This window comes from Bombus terrestris, chromosome 11 (assembly GCF_910591885.1).
Source record: "Bombus terrestris chromosome 11, iyBomTerr1.2, whole genome shotgun sequence".
Classification (NCBI taxonomy): domain Eukaryota; kingdom Metazoa; phylum Arthropoda; class Insecta; order Hymenoptera; family Apidae; genus Bombus; species Bombus terrestris.
In genome coordinates, this window is record NC_063279.1 from 6,384,506 (window position 1) to 6,400,985 (window position 16,480).

The 16,480-nt window shown below is 39.2% G+C and overlaps 1 protein-coding gene across 8 annotated transcripts in view; it reads right to left on the reverse strand.

Annotated features, from left to right (window-relative positions):
* The window catches only part of LOC100651843 (voltage-dependent T-type calcium channel subunit alpha-1G), a 107,699-nt gene that overhangs the window by 59,575 nt on the left and 31,644 nt on the right, over window positions 1-16,480 (reverse strand). For 5 of the 8 annotated variants that reach the window (XM_048409812.1, XM_048409808.1, XM_048409807.1 and 2 more), the window contains exons 3-6: window positions 14,621-14,754; window positions 12,397-12,494; window positions 9,811-9,982; window positions 4,205-4,243 (exon numbers count right to left, since the gene is read on the reverse strand). In XM_048409812.1, the coding sequence (XP_048265769.1) occupies window positions 4,205-4,243; window positions 9,811-9,982; window positions 12,397-12,494; window positions 14,621-14,754 (443 nt within the window). The remainder of the gene's footprint in view (window positions 1-4,204; window positions 4,244-9,810; window positions 9,983-12,396; window positions 12,495-14,620; window positions 14,755-16,480) is intronic. The other 3 variants (XM_012313521.3, XM_048409811.1, XM_048409815.1) reach the window with 1 other exon arrangement.

Consider the following 16,480-nt stretch of genomic DNA (forward strand, 5'->3'; position numbering starts at 1 on the left):
AAATGGAAATACTCCCTTAAGCACCGATCTTTCGCTAACACGATAACGCATCGAACGATTTTGCATCCGCAATGGCGCACGTGCACCCATCGGGCTAACCTTAATGCACGTGTTCCAGACCCAAGACATTGCACAGCTACGTTATGTGCTCGCTGTATGCTCGTGATGGTGCTGAACGTGCTTTTCATAAAAAAGAAAGGAAAAACTGAAATAAGAAAAAAAAAAAGTAAGGGGCAGCTAATCGAACGTGTAACGAGGCTGTCGTTGCATTGAATGCGTAAGTGTGCGGGTGCGTAGATTGTTCTTGCGTGACCGTACGATCGTGCTAGCCACTACAATATACAGCTTCACGGGTGTTTGGAAACAACACCTAAAATAAATATTAAATATTTTATAAATAATATATTTCGTCGCGTTAAAATCTCTGAGGTGTGCGGAATCGATCGGAAGAGCGTGACGTTGCTCTCGGAAGTTTCTCTAGATTTTTAGTAATATCTAGGGATTTTGAGTTTAACCATTTCTAGTATTTTTTCTATATCTCATTGTTTCAATTGTATTTGAATTCAAATCGACCATTCGATATCAACGTGTTTCTTTTTCTTTATGCAATATCGTATAAGCAAAATGCTATTGTAGCGATGTACATATCTCGCGGTAAATGTTTATTACATCGATCGATATTTGCCTATCGGCTGGGGAAAACGAGAACGTATTGTTTAAAAATGGCCACTCGTTGAGTGAGACGAGCGAACTCGTTGCGGAAGTTTAATAATTACACACGTACGGGGAAGAGTAAATATATCTGCTACTATGAACTACTGTGAACTCACGCTCACTAGTAAGAACCGTTTCTAGACTTTTATCACGTGCCATGGTTTTACGCACTGCTATTCGCAACCAGAGGTAGCTCTTCCCTTTGTCGACGCAACGAAGATACTTCGATCTACTCGTATTATATTTAGCCGAATAAAGTGAAGATTCGTTTGATTTGATAAAACAAAGAACAGCTTTAATCGACAAATTAGTTTGCAACGGCGAACAAGCATCGAGACACGAAACGCTTGGAAATCCGATCGATCGCGACTCTAAGTTTTGTTAATTTTTTAATCTCAATTTAGGCAAGTACACGATCAATGTTCGATTGTGGAACAAGAAGTAACCTACTTCCGCAAGTTGGTTTATCATAAGATGACTAAAATAATACGAACAACGATATAGAGTTGTAAGGTGAAATGAAAAAATAACACTTGTAGCACGATGATCGCGTTTTCTTTTTTCTTCTGTAATTTTCAATTTACGAAGTTTATCGATGTGGCTTCCGATTTATGTTACGAGGAAACTGTAGCAACCGAACGGAAATTTTGAAGAGAATTTCTGCCTAGACATTCTGTTGCTCCTTGAACCTATCAATTTATAACTCGCCGATTAAAAACAGACAAACGCGTACGTTTCGAAGATACCAAGGGAAAGACAAACTAAGATTTCCTCGACGTTACACCAACGTTATTTTCCAAGAATCGTGTTATTGCGTGGCTGTAGCTTTCACGACCAAATATATCTACCTACCGCGGCTCAAAAGTCTTAGGACATCTTTTATTCTTAGCACAACTTCGTTATCCGATTTCAATTACGAACTATTTAATTTGTACGCGCGATTTATTAAAATTCTTGGTAAAATATCGTTCCCTTTATTCCATTTTTAACTGAATTCCAATTACTTATTTACGATCATATAATTAATTGTATTAATTACGATTACTCGATTCTTTCTCCATTTAGAAGCAAACGTGATCGAATCTACCAAAACCTTCGAGCTGGCGTGTATATCCGGTCAATTCTTTGCGATTGAAAAATCTTCATCGCATGTTTGCAGATTCCATTGAAACCGCAGCATTTCAACTCGACCACAAAAAAATGATGAATATTTATACGAACGAAAACGACGCAAGAAACGACATTCGTACGATTCCATCGTCGTGACGGTGAAGTACAAAGGATTAGCGACACGGTGCGCGTGACGCACAAAGGGACGTTTGTTGGTGGCGCGCGTCGCGTCGCGTCGGTCAAGTTTCACGTCTGACTACGCATCCAATGAAACCGCAGCCTGAAGAAACATGCCGTACATGGAACACGCCGTACGTGCGCTCACTTGCACCCCGATCTAAAAGCTTCGCTGAAGCTGGATGGCGCGGCGTCTGGGAATACGGTGCTGCGCGGCGCGGCGGCAAGCCGAAAAGTATGTATACTACGTACATACGTAACACGTAGCCGGTGCAGAAGTCGATAAACGATTCAAAATAGCTGCTACGTAAACCAGGGTGAGGAGAGAGAAAGATAGAGAGACAGTGGTAGTAGATCGGGCTGCTTAATTAGCTCCGGGATGGATTTGGAGCTGAGGGAAGAGAAGAGACTCGCTGGTGTACCTAAAGCACGAGGAGCAGCTTAAACGGTGTGAATCGAGGAGCGAGTGAAAGTGGGCGGAACGGATGGGAAAGCGGCGTTTCCCGCGAAAATTATACATATTGGAAAACGTGTACGGGCCGCGGAAGTCTCGAAGCAGAACTGGATCTTTTCAAATAAACTTCATCCTACTCTCTCAACGGCCGTTTGCTATTGTTCGGTGGTTGAATGACCAGCGAGAACACAGAGGACGACGGGAACAAAGCGCTAGGAAAATAAATGGGATTTGGAATATACGTACGGCTGGCGTAAGAGCGAACGCGAGAGAGAAAAACAGACTGAGAAGGGGGGAAAACTCTCTGGCCGATGTTCTGCGGTGAATAACAAGTTGGGAGACGGCAGGCGACATCACGCAGATCTCGTACAATTGTAATAACAATGCGTATAGGAGTTGTACGGAGATATCGTTTCATCGTGTTAATTAAACTCTCGAGGTGGAGAGCGGAAGCCTAGGAGAGACGTAGACAGATCTATAGAGATAGATAGCCAGATGGGAAGGTGAAAGGGATGGAAGAAGCGGAACGAGGATGTTCGGGGCTGTGTGTCAGAGCGATGGCAGATATCGAGACGAAGAGGACAGAGAGAACATCGATCTTCTTTTCGTGCACTGAAAGAAAGGAAGAATCTTGAAATAAAGTTTCGAAAGTACGCCGCGTTCTCAGACACGAAGAAGGAAAGACAATCGAGCTCGACACTTTGTGCGAAGTATATAATATAATAAATGTATAAGTATGTAGGTACACATATATAGTAATTTTCATAGTAAAAGTTAAGATCGTTCACATTCGTGTCGTACGTTCCAAGCTGCGTACGTTGCAAACGACATATATGTACACAATCGCCGGATACTGCGGTAACCGCAGCGTCAGGTTATGACACGAGTATACAAAACGACGGTACACGACAGATTAGAGACGCAGAGACGGGTAAAATACCGTTTCGAAATAGCTTCTATGCCGCTCTGTGCTTCAAGAGGTCCTCGTTCTTTATTAATCTTCCGTTCATTGGATCAGTTTGAACGTGCATTCGCCGTCCCGTCCATAAGTCACTCGGATTACTTGTTTATTTTCAAACGTAATTATCGTTGAACGCTTGCGTCGCCTAATAAATATCGAATCACATTCGCGGTAAATTTAACGAGCATTCGAAATAGCATCCGTGATTAAAATCTCTTAAAAATTTCGATCCTTTTCAATGAAATAAAAATTACGTACCTAACGTTCCGATATCACGCCATATGCCATAGCAATAACAACGAGAATTAATTAATACATTTTTAGGAAGAATGCTGAATTTACGAAGTATAGCACGATGTCCGTAATTCATCTTGCTACGTAATAAACGCAATCAACGTTCGATAATGCAACGTTCGTTTATCTCTGTGTTTCTATGTGTATCGCGTTATAAGTGACCGGTGATTTATGGACAGTTAGGTAGATAACTGTAACATCCGTTGAATGTTCATTATCTTTTTATTACTCTCGAAATTCGAAATAGTATTTTATTCACCTCTGGACAAGGTGGCATGCTCTATGCTTGGTACACACTATAAATACATTTGTACACTCGTACCGTGATCAAGAACAAACAGAGAGATAAATATATACATATGCACGTGACGTATGCATGTATATACATATATGCACACATGGATGCACGCCTATGCATATTATGTGATTTATATAGATTTAGATATGTATATAGATATATTATGCATAGCACATTGTTCTCTACTAGAGCTTACTAAATGCGTGATCGAACCGAGTACTCGTCCGAGAGTAACCTGCAACAGCGAAACAATAGCCTGTCACTGCCCCCTAAGGTGGTCATGTACTTACGTCTAATGTCTAGCTTTCTTTTCTATCTTTTTCTTGTCTTTTTCTATCTTTTTCTTGTTGCTGTTATGAGACAAAGAGAGGGGAAAAAATAGAACGATCGATCTTTCGATCGATCTTCGCTTTTCCTGTCTCCGCTAGGCTGGTATCGCTACTATTGAAACAAAAGTCAAAGATATTTCGTTAAGTCGATTACGTACTAAATGAGAAATTCACTGACGACTCGATGAAAGTTGATTTTAACGCAATTTATTTCACTCGGATACGAGTTTCTTTTAAAAAGAGATTCTGTAATAAAATATTATTCTGTAATATTATTCTACAATGTATATTATTTTCTACATGGCGGGATACTTTATACAGAGCGGTGAGACAAGATCGAAAAACTTCGTTTCATTCAGAGGTTAAACCCAAGCGTCGAACGTAGATTGAAATATCAAGTATCGAATAACATCGGCATTTTTCTACGAATGGTATGCCATCTATTCGAATTCTAATCGAATTAGCGATATTATCATGCGACGATATTCTGCTACGATATTTTCTCGCTATATGGAAATGTTTAGCTAGAAACGTCCATCGAGATCGATCTTATTTTCGCTGTATTATCGAATAAAAATAAATTTCTTATCCAAACAGGAATTTATTTGTGTAGGTAATGCGTCATTTAGAAAAATGTGTTCAATTATCGACTGTAAAAGTGGCGATACGTTAAGAGCCTTTCGTCTGTATCGATCGAAGTTAAACTTAATCCTATCCGATTATAACCGAATAAAAGTAGCTTTTAGTCAAATCAAACAGAAATTTATTCGCACAGTGCCGTGCCTATCGCTCGTCGTTTGAAAATGAAAGTGTGAAATATCGTCCTTCGCTACTGTTTCTATAATTTTGGAATTAATTACTCTAATAAATTATCCCGATAGGTATTTAAAATAACTCGTTACAAACAACGTATAATTATTATTCGAAAGAGTCGCAGAACCGCGAAAGATTCATTTAAATAACCATCTCGCATAAATATTCATCGGAAAAGAATTTGAATAAAGCTCAACTCCGTTTCCGATAAATTAACGTGGGAGACCAGAGTTATTCGTCATTTCGATTGATTGTCACATTTTGTATTCATAATTCGGCTGCAGAATGACAAACAGATTTATTCGAGCGGTTACACGGTATGCGTTGCTTTTACTAAATAAATCGTTGTTCTTATTATTTATCGCTACTCTGGCGTAACTTTACACCTAAAATACAGCATAATCGTAGCAAACGAATCGAACTGAATACGTCTAATTAAAAATAACGTAAGAAAGCTTATGGAAGAAAATTTTGCAATATTCAATGACATCTTCACATATACGCGGTATATTATTCCCACTATCGTGTTAATAATTTTCAGATAATTACTCTTGTGCCACAGGATGATAGATCTTGTTAAGCAGCAGACAATTTCCCTGTACTTCTTCCTAAATTGACTCGCAACACAGATACAACCTGACCCAGTTGCTGCTATCTCCCTACAGAGCATATCATTGTCAAGTTTCTGCTACGCCGACATAACCTAGTCACCTGGTCTTCGGTAGAACATTAATATTCTTTCAACTTGTACGAAGATTAATCTCGCTGATCGATCGAAACACGTATTTAAAACAACGATGATATTTCCGTCGTAATAATAATTAAACAGAAGCAAAGATTCTCGATCAAAGGTTAACCACGACCATAACCTTGCCATTATTCACCACTCTGTATAAAGCAGTAGTTGTAACGCGAAAAATGGTCCGATATAAAAACCGTTTAAACACGGCAGTGAAACGCGCGAAAGCGGTTATAAAACATTTAACTGTAACCTCGACGAGCGCGTGTGTTGAGGTCCGTTTTAAATAGTTTGCCCGTTCATTAGCAATTCCCCCTGTTTCTCGTTCAGCCACCGACATATACGTATCGTATGTACGAATAAATGAATCCCGCTTTTATGGCTCGGGGACATGCACGAAATATAATACGAGTCGAAAATTTCCCTCTTTTTCGATCGGCAAATTCTCCAACCTGCATTCTCGTCGTCCGGATTTTAACGAATCGAAAACCTTTCGTTCTAAACTACGTGATTCCTATGGATATACTATATATCGGAATATACGTCTATGAATAGGAATCAAGTTGAAAAGTAGAGGGGAGGGGGAGGGGCGTACAGAGACACAGAGAAGAAGGGTGAAGAAAGAAGAGTACAGGGTGATTCATAAATGCGCGGTGTCCATTCTTCAGGGGCTGAGCGTGCACATGGAAATAAACAGAGAACGTCGTACGAACGTGACGATGTATTCTACGTATCTTAGTTTTCCAGTCGAGGATTGTTCGAACTATGTCGTAAGTGTCTGCCTCTGGTATTATCGTTGGACCATGTCGAATCTCGGTTACGTGAAATCTCCGCGATACATTTACTCGCTAGCCTGTACGCTGAGATTGTAAATAACGTAGAGTGAAATAAAAGAGAAAAATATTTGCCTCGGCACGCGCAACCGTACATGTTTTATCATCGACTGTATATAACATACAATAGCGGAGAAAAGGAAATTTAAAATTGATACGCTATGAATTTTAATAACTTTCGTATTAAAAACCTTTGACTGTATTGGTAACAGACATCTATTTCATGGTATATATCGCGTTTATTCGTTTACATTACATAAACGTGAATCCATTTTGGAAAATTACGTCGCACTTTCGCACCTCTTATTTTATAAACTTTCTTTCGTCCGCCGCTGTAGCCGAAACGACGTTTCTCGTGACCTAAAGCTGGCGAGCAATACCGATCGATTTGAATCGAGTAGAACTTTGGTCAGTCGATATCCTACACGCTCGTGCAGGTTCATTATTATTCCGAAGGCGGAAAAATAAAAATTCTAAACTTTGTATAGATGAAATAAAAATTGACTGTGTGTATAGGCAACGATAAAGCGTGCAGTATGCACGCGCATCGAGATACGAAGCCGACGTTTTGAACATTTTATTCGATCATCCATAACTGGAAAATTACAATATTTGGGATGTACGTTCACACGATGTTTTCATTTTTCTTTTATTTATTTTAATGCTGCCAATTCATCATCGCCTAAAGCATAGACACGTATTTACAAATCACCCTGTATATATATCGTGTGAGAGAAGAGGTGCGGAAAGAACGAGCGAAGAAAGAAATCGCAGCGGAGAGAGAACTTCAATTTACTCGAAGCGATACCTTGCCACGACAACTCGAGCTATATGTATATCGCCATGCATCTTCAGCATACTGCGTGAAAACGAACCGTACTGAAATATTCTTTTAGAAGGAGGATGCACTCACGTATATACGTACGCGTCCGTTGTCCGTATCAAGCTTTTCAGCACATCCTTTCTTTTTTCTTTTTCTTTCTCTTTTAATGGAACTATCAGACGGCGAAAGCTTCAATGCTAAGGGCATACGAAGGAAAATATCTTTTTCTTAAATTCAAAATTGGCTTTGGCCGTAAATCATATGGCGAAATAATATCCAGATGGAGAGAATGCTTCTAAATAGACGCAAGTATCCAAATAATTCTTCGTCCAAATCTTTCGTAGATGTACCGTATTCGTTGCACGAAACACTTTGAAACATCTAGATACAACACTAAACGTTAAAATACAACACGTCGTTCCATGTATTATTGGGTTGGCAACCAAGTGATTGCGGATTTTGTCATTAGATGGTATTGACAAAATCCGCAATCACTTGGTTGCAAATCCAATATATCAAACGTATTTTATATTAAAATCTATTACATGAACGATATAATTTTTATTAACATCGTAACGAGACTGGTTCATCGTGATTACATCGGTCTTTGGAACCAGTCTACAGGTAAATGTACACGTGTAGAAGAAGATATTTATCGCGAACGTGAAACTTAAAAGCGATGTAAAAATTTACACGTTGCACGTATCGTATAATACGCGTTAAAATGTGTTACATATCGCGTCTATTATTTCCGCAATTTCATCGACACCGCAACGAAACACAACTGTCATGGTCATACTGGTCGAATCTCAAACCAATCTGAAAATCTGCATGGAAGTTACAAGATATTTACTGCAGATTTATACTTAATAAAAAATTCGTACATAAAACGAACGACAGTCCGAAACGCTTAATTAGCGTTGAAGATGGCTACGTTAAATACCACGGCTTCGTATCATCGTCTGTATCATCGGCTTCTATGAATTTTCAAATTTCAAATTCGATCAACGTAGTGGCGATACTTACGCGTGCTACGTTAAATTTTCAAAGTGTTACATAACGCACAGGTACTATATTTATAAAATGACCGCACGAATATTGGAATACCCTGACGAACCGCTGTACGTACGTTTCAGCGTGAATTTAAGAAAAGAGTAACGTTGACCCTTAGCACTGGAAAATTGCCGACGCGAGTTTCCGTGAAGTGCCATGTGAAAATCATCGAGCGAATGGATATCAGTATACGTAAAGCCGAAAATAAATGAACGCGAAGAGGTGGATGTAAAATATCTGATAACGAACGACGCCGGCTATGTAACACGGAAGTGGCGCGGGATTCTTCGCGAGAAGCTCGTGATTCGCTATAAAGTAGGACACACACCGGTCACGGAAATTCCCTAACTATACGCGACGCTGTTTAAACCGGGAATAAAACAAGGTCGAAGAAAAATATTCGCAAAGTGGTCGACGTTCATCGATCGCTTTGCGTCTCTCGGTCAAACTTTACGAAACTATCATCAGCGTCATGGAAACTGGTCGAGGAATAGGATATTTTGAATCGAAATTGACACGCAGAGAACGCGCATGTTAAATTAAACGACGTTGACGAGCGAGACGCGTCGATCAGCAACTGCGAAAAGTTTGTGAAACGTGAATAAAAACAAAAGATGTCGGCAATTTTCGAGATTACACTTGTCAAAGCGTGGAAATTCGTGTGACAAACATACGTGGAAAAAAAGTGGAAAGATGAAAGCGCAAAACAGCTGATTCGCAGACAGCAATTGGAAATGCACGCGTGCGCGTCCGATGGCTGAGTTAATACTTATCCAGCCGCGCGTCCGTGTATTGCACCATCTTCTGGAAATAGAGTACGGCCGACGTTTATCTCAAACGCAATGCAGCCTAGCGTACGCCGCGTGTTAAACGTTGACTCTCGACGATTACGTGGGGGAAGCAAGAAAGAGCGGTTCAAAAAGAGAGAAGCGAGGTGGTAGAAGCGAGACAAAGACGAAAGTCGGAGTGAAACAGTAAGATAGAGAGGGTAAGAGAGAGAGAGAGAGAGAGAGAGAGAGCGAGAGGATAAGAGAGAGAGAGAGAGGGAGGGAAAAGAGAATAGAGAAGAAAATGCGGAATCGATGCGAGTTTAAGCGTAATAATAAACGAACCAGACGAACTCTGATCGTCTCAGAGACGCATATATGTACGTAGAGAAAAACCAATAAATGAACGAACGACAGAAGACGTATCGTTCGGCTTGAGACTTACTCGGGATATTTGACGTTGGGTAAAGCCTTCAGGAAACAACGTTGACGCAGGATGCCCTCCCACAGTTGCACGCCAACGATACCGAATATAAAGAAGACGAAGAAGCACAGCAGCAGCACGTTGCCCAGCATAGGAAGAGTGTCGAGTAAAAGCATCACTAGTATCCGCATACCTGTTGGAAAGAAAAAAGACAAAAAAGTCGCAATAACAGCGACACTCGTGTCTTGTTTTAAAACAAGTCTCGATTGTTTCCAATGATTCAGGCGCAATCGTGTCGTCTAGTTTCATCAACAGCGTGACAAACGCAGGATTTTTCTGTTTACAGTAAATCGCGAAAGTATTCGAAGATTGGAAGAAAAGCTTTTATAAATGTAATTCCTTATATTTAGAGATATTTTCAAATTTCGTTAATATCGCAGTGAGATCACCGCGATTACATCGGTAAATTTTGAAACAAATCTGGAAACGTACGCTAGAAGCTATATTTATGTAGTATCCAAATGGGTCTTAGAGAGAAAAGACAAGTAATGATGTTTTGATTTAATATATATTATTAAGAGCAACGAAATGATTACAATGCTGTTCTACGTTCTATTCTCGTATGCGGCTTTCTGCTTCCCAATTCAAGCTCTGCACACTCCACACGCTCTGCACACTCTCCACACTCTCCACACTCTCCACACTCTCCACACTCTACACGCTCTGCACGCTCTGCACACTCTGCACACTCTGCCTTTACCCGTTCTTCGGAACAGGTATCCCGAAACCCCCGTGGTCAAGGTCATGCAGCCTTTTCACGAAAACTGTCCACTTAAAGGACCCAACGGTACATTGATGCTAAACGGTACTTTGTTTACAGTTCGGCCGATACCTTAGGCCTTTTGGCCCCGATACTACATTTATTGCAAGATATCTTTTAGCCGAGATCGTGAAGGTATTTCAACGATCAATTGTCCATTGTGTTGGTAAATCTCGATACTCGGTGAGACCATTTTTAATACTTTTCGCTTCTTTTCATTTTTTTCGTTTTTTATATATTTCTAATATTATATACTTTCATTTGTAATATCTCGTAGCTTCTATATACGTCAGTCGTATCTGATTACGTCGCTAATGAAATTTCAAAATGTTTAATATCGCACGGACGATATAACATATTGGCGAAGGATTTCTATAAACGTTCAAATACTTTCGCGAGCCATTGTACGTCACTGGAGGAAGAATAATGCCATCCGGATACGGCGCTAAATGGAGATGTACGCGAAAAAGTAGGAAATCACGAGGCGAGAAAAGCGAAGGACTTGTTATAGGCGGAACACTCAAATATAGTGTATCGCGGTTCTAAATCGATCCGCTCATTATTTGTTCATCTGGATCGTTCAGGAATAAATCTTCTTTCAAGTTCATTCATGTTAAGCTTACATCTATATCCTACTATATATAATCGTTGCGGGCTGAGAAAAATGTAAATTCGATCGAACAGAGAACGTCGGATCTTCTTTTCACGCGACTTTATTTAAAGAAGCTGCAATCGCGGCTGCAACGTAAAAAGTATCGAAAGAGAAACGAGTCGAGTGCTTGAGTCATCGGAGTTACACTCTCAAAAAAAAAAAAAAAAAAAAAAAAAAAAAAAAAAAAAAAAAAAAAAGACACTGGCAAATATTTTTCAACGGACGCCGGATATAACAAGTTCGTAAATTTGGAAAAATTGATCGATCGGTGCGTGTATTAACTGCAAACGTAGCGTGCGAATAATGCGACCGCGTTATACGTTAAAATACATCGAAGTTTTCGACATGGCAAATCCACTGCGGGAAATCAGAATTTTTGTTGCGACTAATTTTGCCATTATCATGATCAATTAGAATTTTCCCTGTAATTAAATACTTCGAAAATGGTAGTCGTCGTAAATAGATCGTTTATGAATATGCAAGTGTTTATAAATAAATGTGAACGTCTACTGGTTATGTAAGTTTCAGAAACGGTGCGAGAAGCAACTACGAGTAAGTTAGAAAAGAATATGTAAGTAAGAAATTCTTGGCTCTCCTTTAAAATTCAAATCGCGTTACGGCAAAAACTCCCCTTCATCGCGGTACGCGATAAACAGAAGGAAAGAATTTTATCTGGTGATTTGGATTAGATTAGGGACCAATTTATGTTCGATTGCACACGCTTCCAAGGAGAATCAATTTTCTTGTAAACAAAGCTCCGTAGGATAAAACTTTATTTGTTCTTTCCCGACTTATTTTTGAACGAACAACCATCTTCCCTCGGCAATACCCTACGCCTTTGGATTCCGATTCACCTTGCACATGATCGATATAACGACAAATATTTTCTCTCTTTTATTTCTTTTTTTTTTTTTTTTTTTTTTTTGAAACAGGCAAATTTATTCGGTATATTTTATTCGATCAGAATTTTGGCCAGAAAGATCGAAACAAATAAATGTCGCGAATGTTGGTTCGCTTAGATATACGTACGCGCGATTTATATATTTGCCGTCTATCGTGAAAATTGTTTATCGTAAAAGTAGCAAAGTCAGCGGTTTTTCAACGTACACATCCAGTTGTATTTTTGCATACTCACTTGGAATCCTGTTGATGGCACGTAGAGGTCTCAAGACTCTTATAGTCCTTATGGCCGATAAATTCATGTTTTCCACGTTCAAACAATATTCCAGAGCACTGAAATAGAATAATTGAACATAGAATTTTTCACCTTTGTCGAACATTTCGTTCCGATTGCAAATATTTATTCTATGCCAAGGCGTTGTTTTTCCGTCGAATATTTCGTAAACTCTGGTGGCAAGCTTGGCAAAAATAAAAATATAAATTCCATTTAGACTGAATCCGTTCAAAACGTTCGAGATCGAATAAGCATTCGTCAATCAGAATTCTGCGAAGTTAGGTCGAAATGAAATTAGATCGCTGAAAGCAGCGCGTTGTACGTTCCCCTCTTCTAATTGAATTTTATCCCAAGTAAATTTATTTATAAATGAACACGCGTAACTACGAATTCCGTAAATATTTAACACCAACTCGTACGCGTTTCTACGTGTCTGTTGCGTTCAAAATTGTAAGAAAAAGAAACCCATGTAGAAGGAAAACCTAGTCGATTTGAAGGATAATCGAAGAAAGGAAATATTTCGTTGCCTTCGAGCTACGTTTTCAATTATAAAACAGAATGAACATGGTATTAGGAAACACGACTGGCTTGCGTAAAATTGAATAAGAGTTTAGCGGTTTGTCAATTTCACGAGCTCCTAAGTACCTCGATGGAACCTGTGCGATTAACTTTGCCCGCGTGACATCGTTCAATCCGCGAAACTTTATTTCACGGAAAACTTACCACGAAGTACGTTCCGACCTCCGTAGCTTCGAACCAACCACGGAATTAAGGGAAACTTTCGCGCAACTTGCTCGTTCGTTATACCAAAATAAAAATTCCACACGAATAAACGCCAGCTCTATTCATTCCCCATATCCAACTTATTCTCGTGTCTTGCTCTTTCTTCGCTCTTCCATTCAATTTCGTTTCTATTATTTCGTTCGTTCGTAAGCTTCTCTCTCGTTCGCGAACGAGACTTATAAAAGTCGATCTATAGTGGAACTATTCTAATCTGTCCGAATAGATTTACGATGCAACTCCGCGTACCTAAATCTTACGGCGACGAAAATTCCACACAACTGGAGTTCGTAGAGCAAAATAGTTGAGCGGTTCTTTACGCTGACTGTGACTTTTTATGAGAATAACTGCAGTTTAATGGACTATAGGTTACGTCGATACTTGTAATTGAATACGTTGAAATTAAATATACTGTACATGATTAATCGCGATCAACGATAATCAGGCTAAGCGTTGATATTGTCAATTTGCATGATTTTAATAATTGGCGAAATAAGAGATCGGATACGGAGATTGTTTCGATTGTTCCGATAGCTCTAACATCGAGATAAGATTTCATTGTGATAGATAGGATTTAGGAAAATAGCGTTCTACCGTATCAGAAGGAAATTTTATGTAGCGTCTGATGTAATTGAACTCCGGCTAATTGAGTTCGCTTATCTACATATGTGTGAACTCTAATTAGTTGAATGAGAAATAGCAGGTCATGAAGTGAATCAGTGAGACAATTCTCGCTGCATGAGCTTCAATTATACGTGTGTTTGTCCTCCAGTGGATTCAGGTAAATGGAATTTCACCGAGTATTGTTCGTCCACACACGGAACCATCCTACTTGTTGGCAACTTTCAGGTTTTTTATTCTACCAGGAACCTTCCGGTTCCTGAAAACCTATCTCGCGATTAAACGTTACTGTTAAGGAGAGATTGTCCACATATTTTCCAGCTACGATAAATGATTCATATTCGGGCAGAATAGAATATTCGAATTATTCTCTCGTATACAAAACAACAAATGCAGAAACAGCGCCGTGTTCTGTGTTACGCGTGGAATGCGACTGTACATTCCTGAACGTGATTCGCGAGGAAAGAGCATACGAGTCTGCGAAATAAGAGACAATTAACCCTCCATCCGCACGCTGGGTCGTTTTCGACCAGAGATTTTAACTAATTTTTCGATCTTTCCATACCTTCGTCTAAATTCTGCTTTGCTCCGAAGAAGATGAAATTAACGTAACGATAGAAACTGTCGGACGATATTTCGCATTCTTGAAGGAACATCCAAGAATTGTCGAACAAATTTTTGCAAACGCGAAAACCTAGAAAAATCGGCATGGACTCGAAGGACCCAGCGAACAGACAACGTGAGAGAAGATAAAGTTGCAGACGCAAGGTTGACGAACACTCACCCAGCAGCGACTATAAAGAAGTCCAATCTGTTCCAGGAGTCAGCGAGATACGTTCCTTTGCCGTAGATGCCCATCGCGACCATTTTGATTGTCATCTCCAGGGCGAAAAAGGCGAAAATGATGTCGTCGAACATCTGTAAACCAGAAAGCCACGCTGGCCGATTAGACGACAACACGCTTAACCCGATCGAGCGTAATTGATCAAGGACACTAGAGCAGCAAGTTGCATTAGCCGTCGAACCACCGACTACTGTTCAATCGCGTTTGCTTCCCTTTTCTCTTTGACGTGTGAAACCAAACGTGGAAAGCAGGACAAACAGTGCAATTAATCAATCGCCTCTTGCATCAAGACTTTCGTGCTTTGACATTTTTTCTCTTTGAAGGAAACTTTCTTCGCGGCTCTTATTTTTCTTCTTTTCATTTTTCTTCTGGCACGAGCCAGAAAACAAAGATAGGACGAAAATGGGACACGAAGTTTTCCAGAGAATCTGGCGGGACATAGTTTCGCTGGTTTTATATACCGACGTTAATTTGAATCTTCAGACGCGTAGATTAACGTTCATAAACCAATTCGATGATCTTTGATTGAATTGTTCTTTCTTAGTAATCGATTCTTGAAAGCTATGGCAAGCGAAATTTGTTTGAATCCCGTGCGAAGTTTGGATGTGGTTATTTGTAACTGATAGCGCAGATAATAATTTTTCCTCCTTTTTATATAACATCGAGTAGCGATGAAACATTTAATTCTATCTGTTCAATCTTGTTGAGTTTTTAATTTAAAATAGACGTGAAGGATTTTTAGCCTTTAGGGATTGAAATATCTTCTTGTTTTTTTACGTTTGAGAAAAATGAGAAAGAAAATTCGTGATTTGTCGTTTCAATCTCATGCGAAAAATATTCTTAAAATATTTAAAGATCTTTTCTCATGATCGAAACAAATGGAATTAGAATAAGAGAAATCTGGAGGATAACAAAATTAAAATTCAAATTTCATTTATGGATTACATAATAGAAATTTAATCTTCGGAATAGCGTTTACTGGTTTTTAGAATTTTTATCCATTTTCTCGATTAATCGCTGGATTCGGTGAAATCACGCGCGCATTTTTCGATCCCAGTAATACTGAATATCTTTAAATTCATTTGTAAAATGACAAAACATTTTTTCGTAATATATGACCGAGCTGTGTATGCAGATTAGCAGATATTAACAATGGGATACACGCGAATGTCAGAGCTGACCCGAAACGAGGCGAAAAACAGGTTAACAACTGGGTAAATTCTATACGCATATTCTATATGGCCTGATAATTAAGTCGTATCACTAATTAAAATTATTCAGCGTAGTCGCGCACGCTGACATAAAAACAGCGAAAGAGAAAGAGCGTTGCGATTTCATCGCGCAAGCTGCAGTCGAAAGTGCAGCAACCTATAAATCGTGACGCACGGAATTGTAATTGCAACCTTTTGCCAAGGTAAATCTGAGCTTAACACCGCACCGTGACAAATGAAAACGAGCAGATAAAGGCCACCGAGATTCAATTATATTTTTTCTCGCCTTTCTCTTTTTCTTTTTTTTTTTCTTTTTTTTCAATTATCACTCGTAATTAACGATAGCTGCAAATGCCTTTCACAGATAACGTACGAAGAGTACACAAGAGAAGCGTGGCAAATGCATATTTGCTTTTTTGACTTTGAACGATTTATTGTAAATTTAATAGAAATGTTCACGAAAATGGATGACAAGTTTACGAAATTTTGTAAACAATCGAATAAAGGATAGTTGTTGCAATGTCCTACACGGTGGAAAAATATGTATTCGGTGGCACAATCGATTAAGGGGACAGTTTTAGCGAGAAAA